General features: G+C 43.8%; 1 protein-coding gene across 2 annotated transcripts in view; it reads left to right on the top strand.

The window, feature by feature from the left end:
* The window catches only part of COL21A1 (collagen type XXI alpha 1 chain), a 465,445-nt gene that overhangs the window by 143,854 nt on the left and 299,673 nt on the right, over nucleotides 1–21,918 (top strand). For both annotated transcript variants that reach the window (XR_005778297.1, XM_040428578.1), the window contains exon 3: nucleotides 3,796–4,347. Coding sequence is in view for 1 of the 2 variants with exons in the window: in XM_040428578.1 (XP_040284512.1) it covers nucleotides 3,796–4,347 (552 nt within the window). In the remaining variant the exon portion in view is untranslated. The remainder of the gene's footprint in view (nucleotides 1–3,795; nucleotides 4,348–21,918) is intronic.

Below are 21,918 nucleotides of genomic sequence, written 5' to 3'. Positions count from 1 at the left end.
AACAGTGTTTACAACCACTTGCTGAAAACCAAGTCTGCCTCAAAATCTTTGTATTGGAATGTCTTTTTGGGTATTCACCTTAGCAATTTCATATTACCTCTATCCACTCCGTCCGAATGTCCCGCACACGTGCGTACTAAACATGCCGGAGGTAATGGCAGGATAGATGGAGTTATCTAATTGCTCCCTGTTACTGAGCTAGGATCTATTTGACTTTAATAACATGGAAGCATATAAATGGCCTGAGTTCTCAGGAGGAAGCACGTGGCTGAAATATGGATTTGCCCACTTATTTCTTTGATGTATATTGCAAGATAGGGGTTTCATGTGTGACCTCAGTGGAAAGGACACTAGCCTTCTCCTGACCCCCTCTAACAGTTCTGGTCTGTATCACTCTGGTATCTTTACACTATATGAAAGGGGTCTGGTTTCTTACTGATTTTTATTGCTGCAATCTCTGGCCTGACCCACTACAGGAATGTAAAGGGAGGGCTTTTATCTCCTCTGTCACAGCTCTATAAAGGTTAAAGAGGGTACTACCCGGCATCATGGGAGGAAACATAGTGGAGCCCACTTCCCCAAAAATTCCATGTAATCAGATAGAGCGATACTGTAGGACCCTCATTCAACAATTCATATAAATCCACAAAACATTTAGGATACTCAACTGTGACTTTGGATCCCATAGTAAAGCACAGGGGACCAATGTCTGCAGGTGTATCACCTACAGGTTTAGAGGCTGAATTATTACTCTTGTTTTTCATTTCCCTGTATAGACAAATATTATGCAAAGATTTAGTCAAATCCATAGTGAATTCTGTTTCATCAAAATGATCTGCTATGCATATATTCAATCCCTTAGACAACAAAGAAATACACTCTGTGAATGTTCTAACCCAGGTAAATTAATAACATTAATACCAGTGTTACCTTTATTACTCTGAGGGATAAGTGCCTCTAACTCAGCCAAGAGACCTGTTTCCCCCTTGTACCCCTTCCCATTGTATGGGGCTGAGTTGTTCTTTTTTTCCAGGTCCCGACACGTCCGTTGCCTAAAGGGGATGGCGCATCAAGAGCAATGTTGTCACGGCTGTGTCTCGGTCTCTGTGTTGTTTGCCGTGACACGTTTGCCGTGCATGCTGGTTGCCTGGGACAATGTGTAGTTATGCAGCATGTGTGTACACTTCTCCTTTATGGTTTGTTTCCCTTCCCTGTCTGGTGCTTGTGGGGTTAACTACCTGGCTGGGTGTGGTCACTAGGTGCTTATATTGCCTGTGGCTGGTTGCCTAAATTTTGTTTGTCCTCCAGCCTCTGTTGGCGCTGGAGCTATGCTCCTGTCCTAGGTATTCCATCTGCCCAGCTATTGAGGGCCACCTAGTGAGACATCAATGTCATCCCGTTGTTACCATGTCTTCCTACCTTAAACGTTTCTATGTATGGTGTGGTTTTTGTTCAGCGTTTGTGTTGTATATCTAGTTGTTGATCCTTGTTTGGTCTGGTTTGGTGTGTACGGTCCTGCATGGATGCTAGACACTCCCCGTCTGTCTGTGCCTTCGGTAAGAGGCCTCTTGGATTCCCTGGAGGGGGAACATTGAGTCAGGGATCAGCTCTGCCTGTGGCTGACACACATCCTGTCTGCATGGGGGTCCGGGCAGTTATTGTTATGCTAGATTTCCTTCCTGTAGTTGCGGCAGGTAAGTGCCTAGGATCCCGGTGCCCTTGATCCAGTGGGTATTATTTGCTTATCACTGTCTTCTCTTTATATGTGCATGTTATGGGGATTCCTTTCATTATGGAATGTTCTAGGGGTTAGGTGAACCCGCTCTGGAACATGACAGTTTGTTTAGTCTTCCCCTTTCATTGCATCTAGGCCGGTTGGAGACTCCTGTTCATCCGTGTCTTGTAAGAACAGGTCGTCTCAGTCCTGTCACTATTCCAGGGATCTTTAAGGTTAGTAGGGCCTGTGGTTGCTGTGTATGAGCCCTCCTTCCATCTGGGTCCGCTCATACAGATAGGATTCAGGGCGAGGATTAGGGATGCTTTAGGAGGTTACTTGCTCCCTTTTCCAGGTGTGCTGGCCTAGTTTCTGTTCTGTCTTCAGAGCGTCTTGAGTCCAAATCAGTTGTCCAATATTCTGTCAAAGGTTTTTTCATTTTTCTATTCCTTTTACCTTTTTGTCCTTATCTAGGTTTTTGTTTCTGTGATCCACACCATGTAAATACACGATCCATATCATAGTCCATTTTATCTCATAAGAACTTGTCACGTTTATGTTCTTTAATATCATTTTGAACAGGAATCCATTTTGTCTCTATTTTTCTAGGAAACTGGAATTGTGCCTCAGTGAGGCATGTACTTAGTGTCTCATATGCTTTTTCTAAATCGGCTTTCATATTATCATATTCATTACGTGATCAATCCAAAACAATCTGCACTAGATTATTTGCATCACAATCTGCAATTTTCCCCCACTCATGCCAGTTCTAAAAAAGGATCAAGTGGCGTGGGTAGACCGGCAGGCCTGTCTCATTTATAATTTTAATCCGGCAACGTTTCGGCCTGCTCAATGAGGCCTTTATCAATGATAAAGGCCTCATTGAGCAGGCCGAAACGTTGCCGGATTAAAGTCTTTTGGGGTCTTCACCCTGTCACCTTAAAGCTGGAAGTGCTGCCTCGTCATTTGTAAAGTATATATCTTGGAGGAGGGGCCGGCCTCTGTGAGGAATTGCACCCAGTGCACAACGTCTGACTGTGCTGCTGCAGTATTTGGGATTTTATATATATATATATATATATATATATATAAAATCAACGATACATGCATAGAACTGAACTCAGTTCCTTGGAGATGATACCGTGTTATAAGAAATTTTTTTAACAGTGTGTATCAATCTCCCTGGATTGGAAAAAGTTAGAATGATACTGCAGTTACAAACCAGCCTTATTCCAAAACAGATTCTACACCCAAAATATGGTTAATTGAATATATATATGTGCAAATATATTACTTTCGTTCTCCTATAAAATATATGAAAGTTTATACTATACCAGTGTATCGGCTAGCAGAAATCAGTTTCTGTATTTAGGAAAGCAAGGGGTTATGGGAAGTGAGGGGAATACAGGATGGCCTCAAGTACATGGCAAAGATCACCACAGGAAGTGCAGCAGAGGCCATCTTAGGAAGATGCTGAAATAGAGGCACAGAGAAATATGGTTGCTAAGGGCTGAATACAGACATAAGAAAGGTAAAACTAACTGAAAAAAAAAGCTTCATGAATAGCTTCCTTTTAGCATCACATATGTTAAAAATTTCATTTTTAGTAATGAAATGGCAGTTACACTTTAAAGCATACGCAGTTAGCTACATATGTCTATGGAAAGAATTTGGAGCTCTGCTTCACACAATCGTTCACTTTAATGTAAAACGTGTCATTGGTTCAACACATGGCCAGGGATGCATCCTTTTGTACAGCCTTACTATTAAGAATACCACCATGGATTATATTAGAGTAATCCATAGTAAGAAATGTAAACTTGCCTTCTAAAGTACATTTTAAAAAGGCAGAAATGGATACGCTTGAATAGCTATGGCATATGTACAATATCTATGCAGGGGATGACTTATGACAGATGTTTGATCTATTTTGGAGGTAATTTATTCAGCAAATGACACGAACTAGCCAAGTCTAGCTATAACATATATTTTGAAGGTTTGATATTTTATTGCATAACATTAAGTATCATAAGTATCAACACGTACATTTTTTAATATTGTCATATTTGCTCTTTCAACAGGTTGCAGAACTGCACCAAATGACTTGGTTTTCATACTAGATGGTTCATGGAGTGTTGGTCCTGAAAATTTTGAGATACTTAAAAAATGGGTTGTTAACATTACAAGCAATTTTGATATTGGACCAAAGTTTACACAAGTTGGAGTGGTGCAGTATAGTGACTATCCTGTTCTTGAAATCTCTCTTGGCCGTTATCAGTCAATTAATGATCTAATCGGAAGAATGCAAGCTATTGAATATTTAGGAGGGAATACACGCACTGGGAATGCGATTCAATTTGCTGCAGAGAATCTATTTGCTAGGTCTTTGCGACCGCTAACCAAGATCGCCATTGTTTTAACTGATGGAAAATCTCAAGATGATGTCAAATACATAGCAGAGGAAGCACGACGGAATAAAATCACTCTTTTTGCCATTGGAGTAGGCTCAGAAATTGAAGAAAGTGAGCTGAGAGCAATAGCTAATAAACCATCATCCACATATGTGTTCTATGTTGAAGACTACATTGCAATATCTAGAATACGGGAAATCATGAAACAAAAGCTCTGTGAAGGTAAAAAAAAGATTTTCATTTTTCTATATCTATCTATCTATCTATCTATCTATCTATCTATCTATCTATCTATCTATCTATCTGTCAGCTTTCTATCCATCTACTTACCTAGACAGAAAATTTGGATTGGCAATCTAACTTTTAATGGAGACACAGTTTGACTAGCAATCAACCATAACATTGAAATAGAATTTGTGAGCAAAATGGATTATATTGTGTCAATGCCATCTGTGGTGAGATACATGAGACACCAAGTAAATGATCAGTTCTTAAAGGTGATGTATTAAAAGCAGGAAAAATGGCCAGTGTAAGGATCTGAGTGGCTATGGGCTACATTGTGATGGCTAGATGACTGGGTCAGAGATGATCCAAAATGACAGGTCTCATTAGGTGCTCCCAGCATGCTATATTTAGCGATTACCAAAAGTGATCCAAGTAAGGACAACTGGTGAACTGGTGACAGGGTCATGGGTGCCCAAAGCTCTTTGATAAACATGCAAAGGGATGACTGGCCCATCTGGTCCAAATTTAGAAGAGCTGCTGTAGCACAAATTGCTGCAGAAGTCACTACTTGGTATGATAGAAAGGTGTCAGAACACATAGTACATCACAGTTTGCTGCATATGGTGCTGTGTAGCTGCAGACTGACAATAGTGGCCCCATATTAGAGTGGGCAGGAGGATCAGCAGCAGTGGCATACAGCACAAGATGGTGGCAGATCACAGTAGTAGCAGAACTCAACAACAGCAGTGTGATAGCAAGGCCCAGTGGCAGGCATTTCCTTTTAAAAATGTAACATGTACTATCAGTAGGGCAAGAAGCCCCATTGTAGGAATGGTAGTAGAGGCAGCAGGAGGGTGGCATCCGGCAGGTGGCAGCATTCGAATGGTGGCAGCAGCATGTGGCCAGAGGGCCCATTTTGCAGAATATTCCAGTGTGCCAGTACAGTATGATCATTAGTGACAGAATGATCTATTCTGTTGCATCAGGCACTGGTGTCTGAAAATCCTGGTTGATCTATGCCTGATTCATCATCATGAAGGTTAATTTCTCAACATTTAGGAGGAAAGACAAGTTCTCTTGGGACTAACTATGCCCCCCGTTGCACTGAACACCCGCTCTGATGATGCACTACTTGCCAGGCAGGAAAGCATGCCCATGGCAAAGTCGGCCAGTTGCGGCCACACTTCAAGTTTCCATGCCCAGTAGTCCAGGGGATCTTGAAACATGGGTGACAGGGCGTAGTCCAAATATGCTACCATCTGCTGGTTGAGGTTCTGCTGGAGGTCCCATTGCTGCTGCTGCTGGGTGGTTTCTTCAGAAGACGACTGAAGAAAACTGCTCATCAGAGACTCCAGACTTAACTTGCTGCTTAGGGAGCTGGTGCTGCTCTCACCCTTTCCCGCCAGTCATGGCAGTGGGGTGTGAGCGCAGAGGGTCCCCTGGTCAGTCCTTCCTGAGGACAACAGATGACGCTCATAGTCAGCAACCAACCGACTACACAACCAGTCTCTATAGTTGTCTATTCTTGCATCCCTCTCATAAAATCTAAAAAATGCACCCATTTTTGACCTGTAGTGAGGGTCTAACAATGTAGATAGCCAGGAGTCATCCCTCTACCAAATCCTGACAATCCGGCCGTCTCTACGCAAACATGACAGCATGCATCTGGCCATTTGCTCAAGGGACTCGGAGGACCTCCTTGCCTCCATCCCCATTGCCTACTGACACCGGCTTGTTGAGGTCAGTATGCAGTGGAGTTATCATTGTCGTCCTGCTGCTCCTCACCTGTCCCTTGGGCAGATAAACCACCTAGATGTGTATAAAATTCCTGGGAATTTATGTCCCCCTCATCGTTCTCATCGTCCTCCACCTCCTCTGCCAGTTCATCCTCCTCAGGGTTCAGGTGGCCATGAGACTTAGGCGCCACATCTTATGTCCCCTCACCAATCATATTTCTCAGCATCGCATCTAGGATCGAAGGAGTGGAATGGTATTATTCATCCCATAGTTCTGTCAACTGACAAATAAAGTGACCTGAGCAAATGGCACTTGTCACATTTGCTGCATTAAGAAATCATTGACCACCTTCCTCTGCTCGTACAGGAGGTATAACATATAGAACGTTGCGTTCCAATAAGTGGAAACGTCGCATATCAGGCGATGTTGGGGATGATCATTTTGCCTTTGCAGCTCAAGGAGGTCATGTTTTGGACAGTAAGAAGGAACATTTTAACAGCTTTTGCAGTACAGTAAAAGACTTGAAGAACCTGGTGAGAACAAGATTGAACACTTGTGCTATGCAGGGCCCATGGGTCAACCCTTCCTGATGTAGCGGAGACAAAATGTTATTCCCATTATCAGTAACCATGGTTCCTATGTCCAGTTGGTGAGGAGACATCCGGCTTTCAATTTCTTTATTGATGATGCAGATCAGTTTCTCCTCCACAGTGTGGCTTCATTCACCCAGGCTGACGAGATGCAGAACTGTGTGACACCTAGCTTTGCCTAGGCTATATGATGGAGGACTGTGAACTGTGCTTAGAGGGGAGGGTGAGGATTAGGTGGAGGATGAGGAGGCAGTGGAGGACATTGTGGCAGAAATACCACAATAACAACGTGGATGCAGCATTGCCATCACCAGGCCAAGTTGCTGGTGTGCCTGATCTGGTACCACTGTTACCTAATGGGCTGTGAATGACATATATTGTCCTTGACCATAGTTACAACTCCATACATCAGCGCTGGCATGAACTCTACTAGACACTGAGAGGCCCAAGGACTGGCCAAGCTTCTGCTCAATGTTTGTGTGCAGGGCTGATACAGCTTTTTAGGAAAAGTAATGTCGGCTTAGGACTTTCCACCTTGGCTGATTACAAGCCATCAGTTCTCTGAAATGTGCAGTCAACTACATGGAAAGAGAGGGACTGTAGTACCAGCACCTTGCCAGTTACATGTTGAGCTTCTGCGCCACTGGATGAGTGCACGTATACTGTTGTCTTTTTGCAATCACCTCTGTGATCGATTGCTGTTAAAACAAGTGACAAGGAGGAGAAGTAGCTTCAAGAGCAATAGGCGACATTGAAATCGATGGGAAGGAATGACAGCTTCCTTCTGCTGACATTGACGAGCCCTGACTGCAATACTTGCTGCATCAGGCTTTAAGACTTAATGAGTGGCACGGTTTTCCCAGGGAACTTTATGGTGATGCTCCATGTGTCGATGCAGGGTTGTTACCATGAAACGCAAGGAAAATCGGCTTAGTTTAGAATTAAATTGTTCCTTAAAATCGGACCGAATTCCACTTCAGATTCTTTGGTTCGCTCAACACTACCTATCACCTCTCCTGACTTGCCTGTTTTGAGAAATACTCGTATTCTTGAAATGACAAGCCTGGATTATGTTTTCATAGAACTCTATGTTTTGTATATCCTGTTTTATTTATGCTAGAAATTTATTAATAAATCAATACATCATGTTAATAGATTGCATTTGTTGCATTTCTGCAAAAAAGCTGCCAAATGTTAATATACCCTTATTGATCATCAACAAAAATCATTAGTGTTTCTGCAAAAAAGCTGCCAAATGTTAATATACCCTTATTGATCATCAACAAAAATCATTAGTGTTGAGTGAAGCAAAACATTCAAAGTGGAAGTCTGAAGTTTAGGAAAACTTTGATTCTAAATGAATCTGAATTTCCTTGTGCTTTGTGGTAACGAATCAGGCCTGTTTAGGATCGACATTTTCCTAAACTTCTGACAAAATTCTGTTTCTGATTCTTCTCTTTACCCAACACTATTCACAACTGATGCCACTGAACACAAAACAGTTCCCATAGTTTTGCAATTAATTTACCCCTTTTTTTTTATTGTACTGTGGTGGAAGGAATTGTGATGCCTTATAAATTTTATTACATAAGTTTCATATAAAAAGTCTGACACAAAAATCTATTTGATAACTTTGCATGTCAAAGCTGCACTTCATTGCTTTGTGTTCTATGCCTAAACAGGTTTCTATGCCTAAACAGGTTTCCATACCTAGCAGTGCCATGAAAATTTGTGCCATTTATGCAAACATATGACAGTCAATGGACATTTTTATGCATGTGCCTCATTACATTGGCGAAGTAACTGTGATTTTTCTGCATTAATATAGTTACATTACATACTGCAGGCAAAACACTTCAAAAAGTAGAAAAGACTTTGTACAGTAATTTAATGTTCCTGCAGATAGTTCCCCATGTACTTAACTCAGCGTAAGGATTACATCATATTCGAGAATTGTTGACCTTGTCAACTATTAAAAAGTACTTGCTCTCTAAGGTTGAACTTTTTTTGAGCTTATGCTCATGTATCACATCTTTACCTTAGAAAATGTACTGTATATTCTGTTGTAAACTCTGATGAGATTTAAAATGAATATTGTTATATATTCTGTGTTTTACTACAATGCATAATAGTACGTCTGGTAATTTAGTGCAATGCACGTTGATGTAAAGAATTAAAATGGAGTATTTTATGAAAAGCCGTACTGTGCCTGCACTATGTAAACATGTTCAGACTATAATTTCTCAGCAACAATTAGATCACATTATAGGTAGTGATGTCCCGAACTATTCGCCGGCGAACAGTTCCCGGCGAACATAGCTTGTTCTCGTTCGCCACCCCAAAACACATTCCCCAACTTCTCCTGAATACGGGGATACCAGATTTGTAACACTTTTTTGCAGCCTAGGTGGGCAAAGGGGCCCATATTCCAAAGAGCACCTTTCGGATTTCACCAGCCATTTTTTACAGAATTTGATTTCAAACTCCTTACCACACATTTGGGCCCCTAGAATGCCAGGGCAGTATAACTACCCCACAAGTGACCCCATTTTGGAAAGAAGACACCCCAAGGTATTCGCTGATGGGCATAGTGAGTTCATGGAAGTTTTTATTTTTTCTCACAAGTTAGTGGAATATGAGACTTTGTAAGGGAAAAAAAAAAAAAATCATCATTTCCCACTAACTTGTGACAAAAAATAAAAAATTCTAGGAACTCGCCATGCCCCTCATGGAATACCTTGGGGTGTCTTCTTTCCAAAATGGGGTCACTTGTGGGGTAGTTATGCTGCCCTGGCATTCTAGGGGCCCAAATGTGTGGTAAGGAGTTTGAAATCAAATTCTGTAAAAAATGGCCAGTGAAATCCGAAAGGTGCTCTTTGGAATGTGGGCCCCTTTGCCCACCTAGGCTGCAAAAAAGTGTCACACATGTGGTATCTCCGTATTCAGGAGAAGTTGGGGAATGTGTTTTGGGGTGTAATTTTACATATACCCATGCTGGGTGAGATAAATATCTTGGTCAAATGCCAACTTTGTATAAAAAAATGGGAAAAGTTGTCTTTTGCCAAGATATTTCTCTCACCCAGCATGAGTATATGTAAAAAGACACCCCAAAACACATTCCCCAACTTCTCCTGAATACGGAGATACCACATGTGTGACACTTTTTTGCAGCCTAGGTGGGCAAAGGGGCCCACATTCCAAAGAGCACCTTTCGGATTTCACCGGTCATTTTTTACAGAATTTGATTTCAAACTCCTTACCACACATTTGGGCCCCTAGAATGCCAGGGCAGTATAACTACCCCACAAGTGACCCCATTTTGGAAAGAAGACACCCCAAGGTATTCGCTGATGGGCATAGTGAGTTCATGGAAGTTTTTATTTTTTGTCACAAGTTAGTGGAATATGAGACTTTGTAAGAAAAATAAAAATAAAATAAATCATCATTTTCTGCTAACTTGTGACAAAAAATAAAAAATTCTAGGAACTCGCCATGCCCCTCACGGAATACCTTGGGGTGTCTCCTTTCCAAAATGGGGTCACTTGTGGGGTAGTTATACTGCCCTGGCATTTTCCAGGGGCCCTAATATGTGGTAAGTAGGTAAATGACCTGTGAAATCCGAAAGGTGCTCTTTGGAATGTGGGCCCCTTTGCCCATCTAGGCTGTAAAAAAGTGCCACACATGTGGTATCGCCGTACTCAGGAAAAGTTGGGGAATGTGTTTTGGGGTGTCATTTTACATATACCAATGCTGGGTGAGATAAATATCTTGGTCAAATGCCAACTTTGTATAAAACAATGGGAAAAGTTGTCTTTTGCCAATATATTTCTCTCACCCAGCATGGGTATATGTAAAATGACACCCCAAAACACATTGCCCAACTTCTCCTGAATACGGCGATACTAGATGTGTGACACTTTTTTGCAGCCTAGATGCTCAAAGGGGCCCAGATTCCTTTTATGAGGGCATTTTTAGACATTTGGATCCCAGACTTCTTCTCACGCTTTAGGGCCCCTAAAATGCCAGGGCAGTATAAATACCCCACATGTGACCCCATTTTAGAAAGAAGACACCCCAAGGTATTCAATGAGGGGCATGGCGAGTTCATAGAATTTTTTTTTTTTTGGCACAAGTTAGCGGAAATTGATTTTATTTATTTTTTTCTCACAAAGTCTCCCTTTCCGCTAATTTGGGACAAAAATTTCAATCTTTCATGGACTCAATATGCCCCTCACGGAATACCTTGGGGTGTCTTCTTTCCAAAATGGGGTCACATGTTGGGTATTTATACTGCCCTGGCATTCTAGGGGCCCTAAAGCGTGAGAAGAAGTCTGGAATATAAATGTCTAAAAAATTTTACGCATTTGGATTCCGTGAGGGGTAGGGTGAGTTCATGTGAGATTTTATTTTTTGACACAAGTTAGTGGAATATGAGACTTTGTAAGAAAAAAAAAAAAATTCCGCTAACTTGGGCCAAAAAAATGTCTGAATGCAGCCTTACAGGGGGGTGATCATTGACAGGGGGGTGATCAGGGAGTCTATATGGGGTGATCACCCCCCTGTCATTGATCACCCCCCTATAAGGCTCCATTCAGATGTCCGTATGTGTTTTGCGGATCCGATCCATGTATCCGTGGATCCGTAAAAATTATGCGGACATCTGAATGGAGCTTTACAGGGAGGTGATCAATGACAGGGGGGTGATCAATGACAGGGGGGTGATCAATGACAGGGGGGTGATCAGGGAGTCTATATGGGGTGATCACCACAGTCATTGATCACGCCCCTGTAAGGCTCCATTCAGACGTCCGTATGCGTTTTGCGGATCCGATCCATCTATCAGTGGATCCGTAAAAATCATGCGGACATCTGAATGGAGCTTGACAGGGGGGTGATCAATGACAGGGGGGTAATCAATGACAGGGGCGTATCAGGGAGTCTATATGGGGTGATCACCACAGTCATTGATCACGCCCCTGTAAGGCTCCATTCAGACGTCCGTATGCGTTTTGCGGATCCGATCAATCTATCAGTGGATCCGTAAAAATCATGCGGACATCTGAATGGAGCTTTACAGGGGGGTAATCAATGACAGGGGGGTGATCAGGGAGTCTATATGGGGTGATCACCACAGTCATTGATCACGCCACTGTAAGGCTCCATTCAGACGTCCGTATGCGTTTTGCGGATCCGATCAGTCTATCAGTGGATCCGTAAAAATCATGCGGACATCTGAATGGAGCTTTACAGGGGGGTGATCAATGACAGGGGGGTAATCAATGACAGGGGGGTGATCAGGGAGTCTATATGGGGTGATCACCACATTCATTGATCACGCCCCTGTAAGGCTCCATTCAGACGTCCGTATGCGTTTTGCGGATCCGATCAGTCTATCAGTGGATCCGTAAAAATCATGCGGACATCTGAATGGAGCTTTACAGGGGGGTGATCAATGACAGGGGGGTAATCAAGGACAGGGGGGTGATCAGGGAGTCTATATGGGGTGATCACCACATTCATTGATCACGCCCCTGTAAGGCTCCATTCAGACGTCCGTATGCGTTTTGCGGATCCGATCCATCTATCAGTGGATCCGTAAAAATCATGCGGACATCTGAATGGAGCTTTACAGGGGGGTGATCAATGACAGGGGGGTAATCAATGACAGGGGGGTGATCAGGGAGTCTATATGGGGTGATCAGGGGCGATCAGGGGCGAATAAGGGGTTAATAAGTGACAGGGGGGGTGTGGTGCTTGGTGCTACATATTGCTGAGCTATCTGTGTCCTCTGGTGGTCAATCCAAACAAAGGGGACCACCAGAGGACCAGGTAGCAGGTATATTAGACGCTGTTATCAAAACAGCGTCTAATATACCTGTTAGGGGTTAAAAAAATCACATCTCCAGCCTGCCAGCGAACGATCGCCGCTGGCAGGCTGGAGATCCACTCGCTTACCTTCCGATCCTGTGAATGTGCGCGCCTGTGTGCGCGCGTTCACAGGAAATCTCGCGTCTCGTGAGAGGACGCGCCGGCGCGTCCAGGTGGAATGAAACAACCACCTCCAGGACGCGTCTATGCGTACAGCGGTCCGGAGGTGGTTAAAATTCGCCTGTCTATTGAAGTCTATGGCGGTTCGCCGTTCGCGAACATTCGCTAATTTTATGTTCGTGACATCTCTAATTACAGGCCCATATATTCTTTTGGTTACATAGGACTGCAACTACCATTTAATATTTACTGGGTATGTCCTTTATTGTTAGGATAGGCATAATCATGCATGGTAGTTGGTGAATGTTAAAATTTTCACCAGAATTTTTCTATTCCATTCAAATTTTTGTGATCTGTGAGCTAATCATTAATATAAAAATAATTTTGCCATTTCATGCCTATCCTTCCTTGTTGGTATTTTATGCTACTAGTGCAGTCTAATTGTGAGACAACTTCATCAAATAAATACTGGAGCATGTATGAAGGAAGAGTTTGAAAATACTGTACTTAAAAGGGTTGTCTGAAATAAATAAAAACTTTTATAGGACCAGTAAATGACATAAAATAAAAAATATATACATCATACCAATTTTCTCTCTTACCATTTTCTGTCTTGCCCTTCAGTTCTCCATCCTCCGCATCAATGTTTATTTTCCTGGTTTCAGCGGTGACGTCTCATGTCACTGCTTTAGCCAATCACTGTTCTCAGCAGTTATATGCTCTATATTGCTGAGGCCTGTGATTGGCTTCATGTTGACTTGTTGTTCATGGAACTGCATTGCCACAGCCAGGAAGATGATGTGATCAGGGCGCGTTGCTTTGAGAAAAGAGGGTGAGTGTGACTTCTTCTTATTTGATGACACTTACTGCTGAAGCACCAATATTTTATTTATCTTGGAAACCCCTTTAATGTGTCTAAGTGTGTCCTGTCCACTTGACGGTTATGATGTGAATTACTGTCTGTTGAGGGTTTTTCAATCAAATCATCAGTGTAATCCAGCAGTGGTGCTCGTACTTGCACACTATAGGAAAAAATGTCCGTCTTTCTGGTCACCAGGCCATAGGAGCTCACATAGGCTGGTGCTTTTTTATGTAGTGTGCAAGCATAGCCAGGTTGGTCGTAACCATTGAAACGAGCAGTGTATAATGTGATGGAAAAAATAATCAAACCAGCAAAGGAAGCAATATAGGCAATCACAATACATTAGTAAGTGCCTTGTTTTAAGGTAACTTTCTCTACATCATAAATGCTATTTGCTAAAGTGACAAAACCCCTGTAAATGAATTTAAACATGCCTGGAATAAACATGTCTATCCTAAGAGAAATAAGAAATAACATAAGGGAGTGCCAGATGGGCCATGCTATCTGTTTCTGATGTCAGTGTTCCATGTGTCTTTGTTTCTATTAAATTGAGTCTATCAACATCTTGGACTGTCCAAAATTGCTGAGAGCACTATTCAGCACCCAGGAAGAACAGGGCAAATATAAATCTATAGATACCTTTATTGACTGCAGAACTGTCATGAGCTGTTATTCTCTGGGTGCTTTCCTCCCTCACATGCCCAGGAGTCTGTGCTTTTCTAGTGACAACTCCAGTGTTCTCCTGAATGAATGCTACACCTCTCAGTCAAAGCTGAGGAAGTGGGAAGCAGCTCAGTTCAGAATGTAGACAGTTTTGCATGGTCAAAACTGCTGACAGACTCCCTATAATATGTCTCTAGTACGCTGTACTAAAACAAATATGTCCAAAATAAAAGGTTGAGTTTTATATATATTTTTATTCTTTTGATCACAGAATGCTGTAGAGTTGATTGACTCCACCTGCTTAGCTGTTGTTCGGTGTAATAGCCTACGTTTTTCATCAGCCCTCCCAGCACGGCTCAGTGGATTGTGTGTAGCATTATGGTCTTTATCATTAAAACTATGCTGTCTCTTTACCTGCAGGCTTATATATTCGGGACTTAAATCACAACACCATCCTGTCAAAGCATTAACACTGTTTGCTTTACATATTTATAGGCATATGTCATATGGGACTTGACATTATATTTTGCCAAATATGTATTTTATTTGAATTGAAAGAACATTATTTCCTCTACCATATGCCAAAAACTTAAACAGGACATACTGTAGATGTTTGCTTCCAACACAGTATGCCACATTTTTTTTTTTTTGGGCAATGTTAGATTTATACATAAAACATTCTTGATATGTTGAATTTTCATTTAATAAAACACACTGTAACATAAACGGTGGTGCATTTTTTCTCAGAACTCAGACTTTCCTGAATAAACAGATTTGCAAAGATATTCAAATGTTAGACAGGTGGAATATTTGCTTTGATTATTTTCTTAATATACAACCTTCTGAGATAATCATTAAATGTTGCAAAGGTTTATTAAAGTACTTGGGCATAAGACAAAGATACTGTTAATGAGTCCCCTACACACCAGTAAGTGATTGGCAGCAAGTCTTAGTGACCACCAGTGATGGCAAGTTCGCATTGTTCGCCCGCGAAACATATGCGGGCTGCCATCTTTTCTCACAATTCCGGCGAGGCCAAGGTAAGCCCTTACCTGTGCGCGAGCCGGTCTGAAAACAAGTGCGATCACCGGGAGCAGGCAGTTCCAAGAACAGCCCGATGAAGGCCCCGGTGGCTGTTCTCGGAACTGCCTGCTCCCGCTGACCGCACTTGTCTTCAGACCGGCTCGCGCACAGGCACAGGTAAGGACTTACCTGTGCCTCGCTTGACTTGTGAAAAAAGATGGCAGCCCGCATATGTTCACGGGCGAACAATGCGAACTTGCCATCACTGGTGACCACTAATAAGCCTTAACAGCTGGCTTTAGACAATCATTATCTGTACCCAAAATAGAGCATTAAAAACTATAACTTGTCCTGCAAAAATAAGCTCTCATACAGGTACATTGATGAAAAAACAAAAAGTTATAGCTCTTGGAATGCGATTTAAAAAAAAAAGAGTAGTCACTAAGGGGTTAAAGCATTTTAAAAAGACCATGCTATGTGGCTTGTTCTTATCGGGTATTACTTTCTAAAACGTGTTTATTAGACAACTTTGGATACTAGTCTGAACTAGAGATAAGCGAATTTATCAAAAACTCAATTTGGTCGGTTCGCCAAATTTTTCTGAAATATATTTGTGGCGAATCGCGTTAAAAAACGGCTATTTCCTAGCAGCAGAGAGCCTTTATAGTGGTGTAGAACACTGTGCCTTGCAGTAACATGCATAGGAAGTCCGCTGTGGTAGTGAAACAATACTATGAGTCAGTATGATATGTAGATGACAGGCGTCGCTCTTAGAATCACTACACACTTCACTTATTTGGGCAGTTACAGGGCCAAAACTGACCAAATAACTCAAGTGTAAACTCAGCCTTACAGGTCGATGTTAGCATCAAGAATAAGTGCACTCCTTTTACACCGTTGTCAGCTGATTCCGCATAGATGTCTACAGAACTTGTTCTATTAAACACTTATACAAGTAGAGCCCCCCAACAAAGTAGAGTGGGTGTCAGCAGTAACTTTGTGTTGATGTCACTGATTATTTTGCCCTTCCTCTGATCCGTCAGAACAGTAACCCCCAAAAAACGGATCCTGTCTGTGAAGAATCCGCCTTCACTCGGTCAGCATTTGGTCAGTAATCCATCAGTATTGCTAAAGCCCCAAAAAAACAGGAGTGGATCCGAAACAGAGATGACACGTAAATTGAATATTTGCATGTCTTATGTGTTTTGTACCCACTCCTGCAATTGGCTACCAAATCATAAGCCATAATCATATTCTGATGAAAAATAGGGACCATGTCATGCAGGCCTTACAGCTGTTACACAGACAGGATCCGTTGTGCGTCTCATTTTTCCTTCCTTCTGACAGATCAGAAGAAGGGTCAAATAAATGATGATCTCAGCCAGGCCGAAAGGCAAAATAGTGGCCCAGTCATGAAGTGGGGAGGGTGGGAACAGCATGAGAAGTCCACAGAGTGGCCCTATGACGTAGTGATGAGGTGGAAGCAGCATGAGGAGACTACAGAGTGCCCCAATGACAGTGTGGAGGTGGCTGCAGCATCAGGAGGAGGCCACCGAGTGGCACAATGACACCGTAGCTCAAATTGTGACGTCACACAGCGCTCCGTGTGAGCGCGAGCGAGCAAACTTTTGAATTAGAGCTGTGCCGCCCGCTGGGGCAAGCTCAGTAAAAGTAATAGGGTCTAGCCTCCCGAATCCCCTTCATGCTGATGTGAGAGCGATAGAAAAAGCACAAACATACAGTCGAATAAACAAGAACCCAGAAACAGGTAATTACCAATCTGGAGTTGTATAGCTATTGTATATTGTGTTTTTAGGGCACTGACAGATAGTGAAGGTGGACAGAGAGTGCATCGTGCAGTACCATAGTACAAAATATACGTGTCACCTGTGAATAGTAGCGGTGGCAATACTGCTGCAGTATTGCAGCGTTAGTGATTAGGAGGTGCAAGCGTCTGTGTAAAAGAGAAAAATAAGGAGTGTTTCCGAATAGTAGCTGAGGCAGGTAGCCAGAAGAAAAAGGTCTCTTTTGTCAAAGTGTTGTTGTGGCACCATGGATGATAATAGTCTGATGCATCAGGCATTGATGGGTGGAAATCCTGGTTGATCCACGCCTGATTCATCTTGACAAAGCTTCACATTTTGGGTGGACAGGCGAGTTCTTCTTGAGGTAACTATGGCCCCCACCGCACTATACACCCGCTCTGATGCCACACTACTGACCAGGACAGCTTTTCCAGGGCAAACTCGGCAAGTTGCAGCCACAAATTCAGTTTGGCTGCCCAGTACTCTAGCGAATCTTCAATGTGGGGTGGCAAGGTGCTGTCCAAGTATGCCACCACCTGCTGGTTCAGGTCCTGCTCCAGGTCTAGCTGCTGCTGCTGGTGAGTAGTTTCTTTACTAGGTGGGCGAAGAAAGCTGCTCATTAGCGACACTAGACTCAAGTTGCTGCTGATGGAGATGGAACTGCTCCTACCCCCCCACCCTGCCACAGCAGCCATGGCAGAGGAACGTGAGCGCAGAAGGCCCCCCCGGTCAGACCTGCGATAAGATGGACAATGGTGCAGATAGGCAGCAGGCAACTGACTACATAGGATGTCTCTATAGTCGTTCAGTTTGTCCTCCCTCTTAGCAGGTGCAAAAAAGGCCCCCATTTTGGACCGTTAGTAAGGGTTCAACAAGGTGGAGAGCCAAAAGTTATCCCTCTGCCGAATGTTGACAATTCATCTTTCACTACGCAAGCAAGTGAGCATGCATCGGGCCATTTGTGCAAGTGACGCAGAGGGACTCCCTGCCTCCATCTCCACTGCATACTGCCAGGCTGTGTCGGAGTCCTCTACCTCGTCTTCCTCATCGCCCTGTAGCTCCTCTGGCTGCTCCTGCTCTCCTGTCACTTGTGTGTAAACTCACCCATTTTGCTACACATGCTTTTGCTCCAATGTAAATCTCTTCCTCCTCCAGTTTAGCTCCGCAGGGCTTATGTAGCCATGAGAACCACCTCTCCAGCACCTGACCAGCCAGATTTGCCAGCATCTGTTCCAGGACATGAAGCAGTGGAATGACATTGTTCATCCCGTAGTCCTGGCGACTGACAAATAACGTGGCCTCCTCAAAGGGCCTGAGCAAACGGAAAGTGTCACGCATTAGCTGCCACTGGCTGACATCGAAGTTACACAGGGGAATACTCCTGTCTGCTTGGATCATCAAGAAATCGTTTATAACCTTTCTCTGTTCGTATAGTCGGTCCAACATATGGAGGATGGAATTCCAAAGAGTGGAAACGTCGCATATTAGCCTATGTTGAGGAATGCCATTCTGCCGCTGCAGCTCAAGGAGGGTGTGCTTTGCGGTGTACAAGTGGCTGAAGTGCATTCAAAGTTTCCTGTCCATTTTTAGGGTGTCTTGCAGAAGCGTGGAAGACTTCAGGAACCGCTTGACAACCAGATTGAACACATGTGACATGCAGGGCGCATGGCTCAGCCCTCCTTGATGCAGCGCTGACACTATGTTCTTCCCGTTGTCAGTCACCATGGTTCCGATTTTGAGTTGTCGCGGAGAAAGCAAGGATTCGATTTCTTGATGAAGGACACGGAGCAGTTCCTCCCCTGTGTGACTACGTTAGCCCAGCCAAATGAGGTGCAGAATAGCATGTCACCGCCTTGCCCTGCACATGTGGTATGCTGGAGGGGCACTGTGAATTGTCCCTGCAGTGGAGGCTGAGGACATGGTGGAGAATGAGGAGGCAGAGGCAGACATTGTCGCAGTACCAATGGTGTGACAACGTGGAGGCGGAAGCGGTGTCACCTGGCCAAGTTGCTGGTGTTGCTGTGCAGAAACTAAATTAACCCAGTGGGCCGTAAAGGACATGTATTGTCCCTGACCGTAGTTACAGCTCCAAACGTTGGCACTGCTATGCACTTTGGAAGACACTGACAGGCTTAAGGACTGGCCCACCTTCTGTTCTACATGTGTGTGCAGGGCTAGTACTGCCTTTTTGGCAAATAAATGTCAGCTTGGGACTCTCCACCTCGGCTCGGCACAAGCCATAATTTCTCTGAAAGGTGCAGAGTCTACCACTTGGAAAGGGAGGGACTGCAGCATCAGCAACTTGGATAGGAACACATTCAGCTTTTGCGCCATTGGATGAGTGCACGCATACTGTTGTCTCTTGGCAATCGCTTCAGTGAACGATTGCTGATGGAATGACTAACGAGGAGGAGGAGGAGCAAGTGCATCAGTCCCAGCAGACAATGGGAAAGATAGATAGCTCCCTTTCGACTGAGGTGGTGAAGCCTTGACTACCTGAAACTGGGTGCGTGCCACTGGGTGATGCAGCAGTTGCTGAGGCAGGCTGGACCACCACATCGGAGCCACGGTTCTCCCAGGCTACTTTATGGTGACGCTGCATATGTTGATACAGGGCCGTGGTGCCAACATTGGCACCCTGGCCACGCTTCACCTTCTGCCCACGGATTCTACATATGGCCATGTTCACCTTCTATGGCGGCTTAACAAAAAACTGCCACACCGCCGAGTAGGAGATTTTACCCCAACACTATGCACTGACTGACTGCTACCGCCGCTGCTTCCATGCTCCCGTGCACTACTACTTTCTGGGCAGGTATTCTCCTGCGAAGCAGGTGGTCTAACCTGGACATGTTTGGCTACCGACCGTCCACTGCTGCCACCCTGCTGACTCCTGGCCACGCTAGCGACTTGCTGGCTCCACCGCTGCCTCATGGGCATGCTGCCACCCTCTTCTCGTGATGATGATGAAGCCCCCAATTTACCAGGCTCCCAAGGGCGATCAGCTGCATCATCATCATCGAATACTGTCTGTACGTCACTGATGTCTTCCTCAACGGTCTCTAGGTCAAGAGCCTCACCGCTCGCAACACCAGCTCCCACGCCACACTCCTCATCACTACTTGCCCGCCTAGCGTCTCCTCCACATCTTGGCTGGCCAGTAGCTGCTGACTGTCCTCCAGTAGCTCGTCCTCACTGTATAGTGGAGCTGAGCCCACAATATTTCTCTGACTGAGGGAACAGAAAAGGACAGGGGTAGGTTGAGGACAGGTGAGGGCACAGGGCCTTGTCCCAGGCCATGCCAACTAAGGGTTGTGTCTGACCAACCCACCGATTCTTGGCTGGGGGTGTCTGATATCACTTGGGACTAAGTGGATGACCGAGTCAACCATTCAAGAACTGCTGGATTGCTGGTCAAGACACGACCGCTAGATGACACCGGGAGCTCAGGCCTTTCGCTGCGACTCCTGCTGCCACGCCCCCTTACTCTGCTGCGACCTGTGCCTGCGCCAGTAACATTTAGGCCTCTGCCACTCCCATGTTCAGGGCCTGTCACTTCTCTGTCTGACATACTGTTAGATCAGATAGCTAATTAAAAACACCCCAAAAAGGGCTTTAATTTTGTCACTTCACCACACAACGGCAAATTCTTTTTTTGTGCCACTAATACATCCAAAAAAGGGCTTTAGAACATATAACTGCACCGCTGAACAGCAAATTTATTTTTTCTTTTGCCACTAATACACAACTAAAAGGGCTTTAGAACATCTAACTGCACCGCTGAACGTCAAATATATTTTTCTTTTTCCACTAATACACAACAAAAAGGGCTTTAGAACATATAACTGCACTGCTGAACGGCAAAAAAAAATATTTGATGCTAAAAAGGGCTTTAGAACATATAACTGCACCGCTGAACGGGAAATATATTTTACTTTTGCCACTAATACACGACAAAAAGGGCTTTAAAGCATAACTGCACCGCTAAACAGCAAATATATTTTACTTTTGCCACTAATACATGACAAAAACGGCTTTAGAGCATACAGTTGCAAGAAAAGTATGTGAACCCTTTAGAATGATATGGATTTCTGCACAAATTGGTCATAAAATGTGATCTGATCTTCATCTAAGTCACAACAATAGAGAGTCACAGTCTGCTTAAACTAATAACACATAAAGAATAAATGTTACTATGTTTTTATTGAACACACCATGTAATTATTCACAGTGCAGGTGGAAAAAGTATGTGAACCCCTAGACTAATGACATTTCCAAGAGCTAATTGGAGTGAGGTGTCAGCCAACTGGAGTCCAATCAATGAGATGAGATTGGAGGTGTTGGTTACAGCTGCCCTGCCCTATAAAAACACACACACCAGTTCTGGGTTTGCTTTTCACAAGAAGCATTGCCTGATGTGAATGATGCCTCGCACAAAAGAGCTCTCAGAATACCTATGATTAAGAATTGTTGACTTGCATAAAGCTGGAAAGGGTTATAAAAGTATCTCCAAAAGCCTTGCTGTTCATCAGTCCATGGTAAGACAAATTGTCTATAAATGGAGAAAGTTCAGCACTGCTGCTACTCTCCCTAGGAGTGGCCGTCCTGTAAACATGACTGCAAGAGCACAGCGCAGACTGCTCAATGAGGTGAAGAAGAATCCTAGAGTGTCAGCTAAAGACTTACAAAAGTCTCTGGCATATGCTAACATCCCTGTTAGCGAATCTACGATATGTAAAACACTAAACAAGAATTAATTTCATGGGAGGATACCACAGAGGAGGCCACTGCTGTCCAAAAAAAACATTGCTGCACGTTTACAGTTTGCACAAGAGCACCTGGATGTTCCACAGCAGTACTGGCAAAATATTCTGTGGACAGGTGAAACCAAAGTTGAGTT

This window comes from Bufo bufo, chromosome 4 (assembly GCF_905171765.1).
Source record: "Bufo bufo chromosome 4, aBufBuf1.1, whole genome shotgun sequence".
NCBI lineage: Eukaryota > Metazoa > Chordata > Amphibia > Anura > Bufonidae > Bufo > Bufo bufo.
Note: the sequence above shows the minus strand (reverse complement) of the source record. Positions and strands in the feature narration are given on the sequence as shown.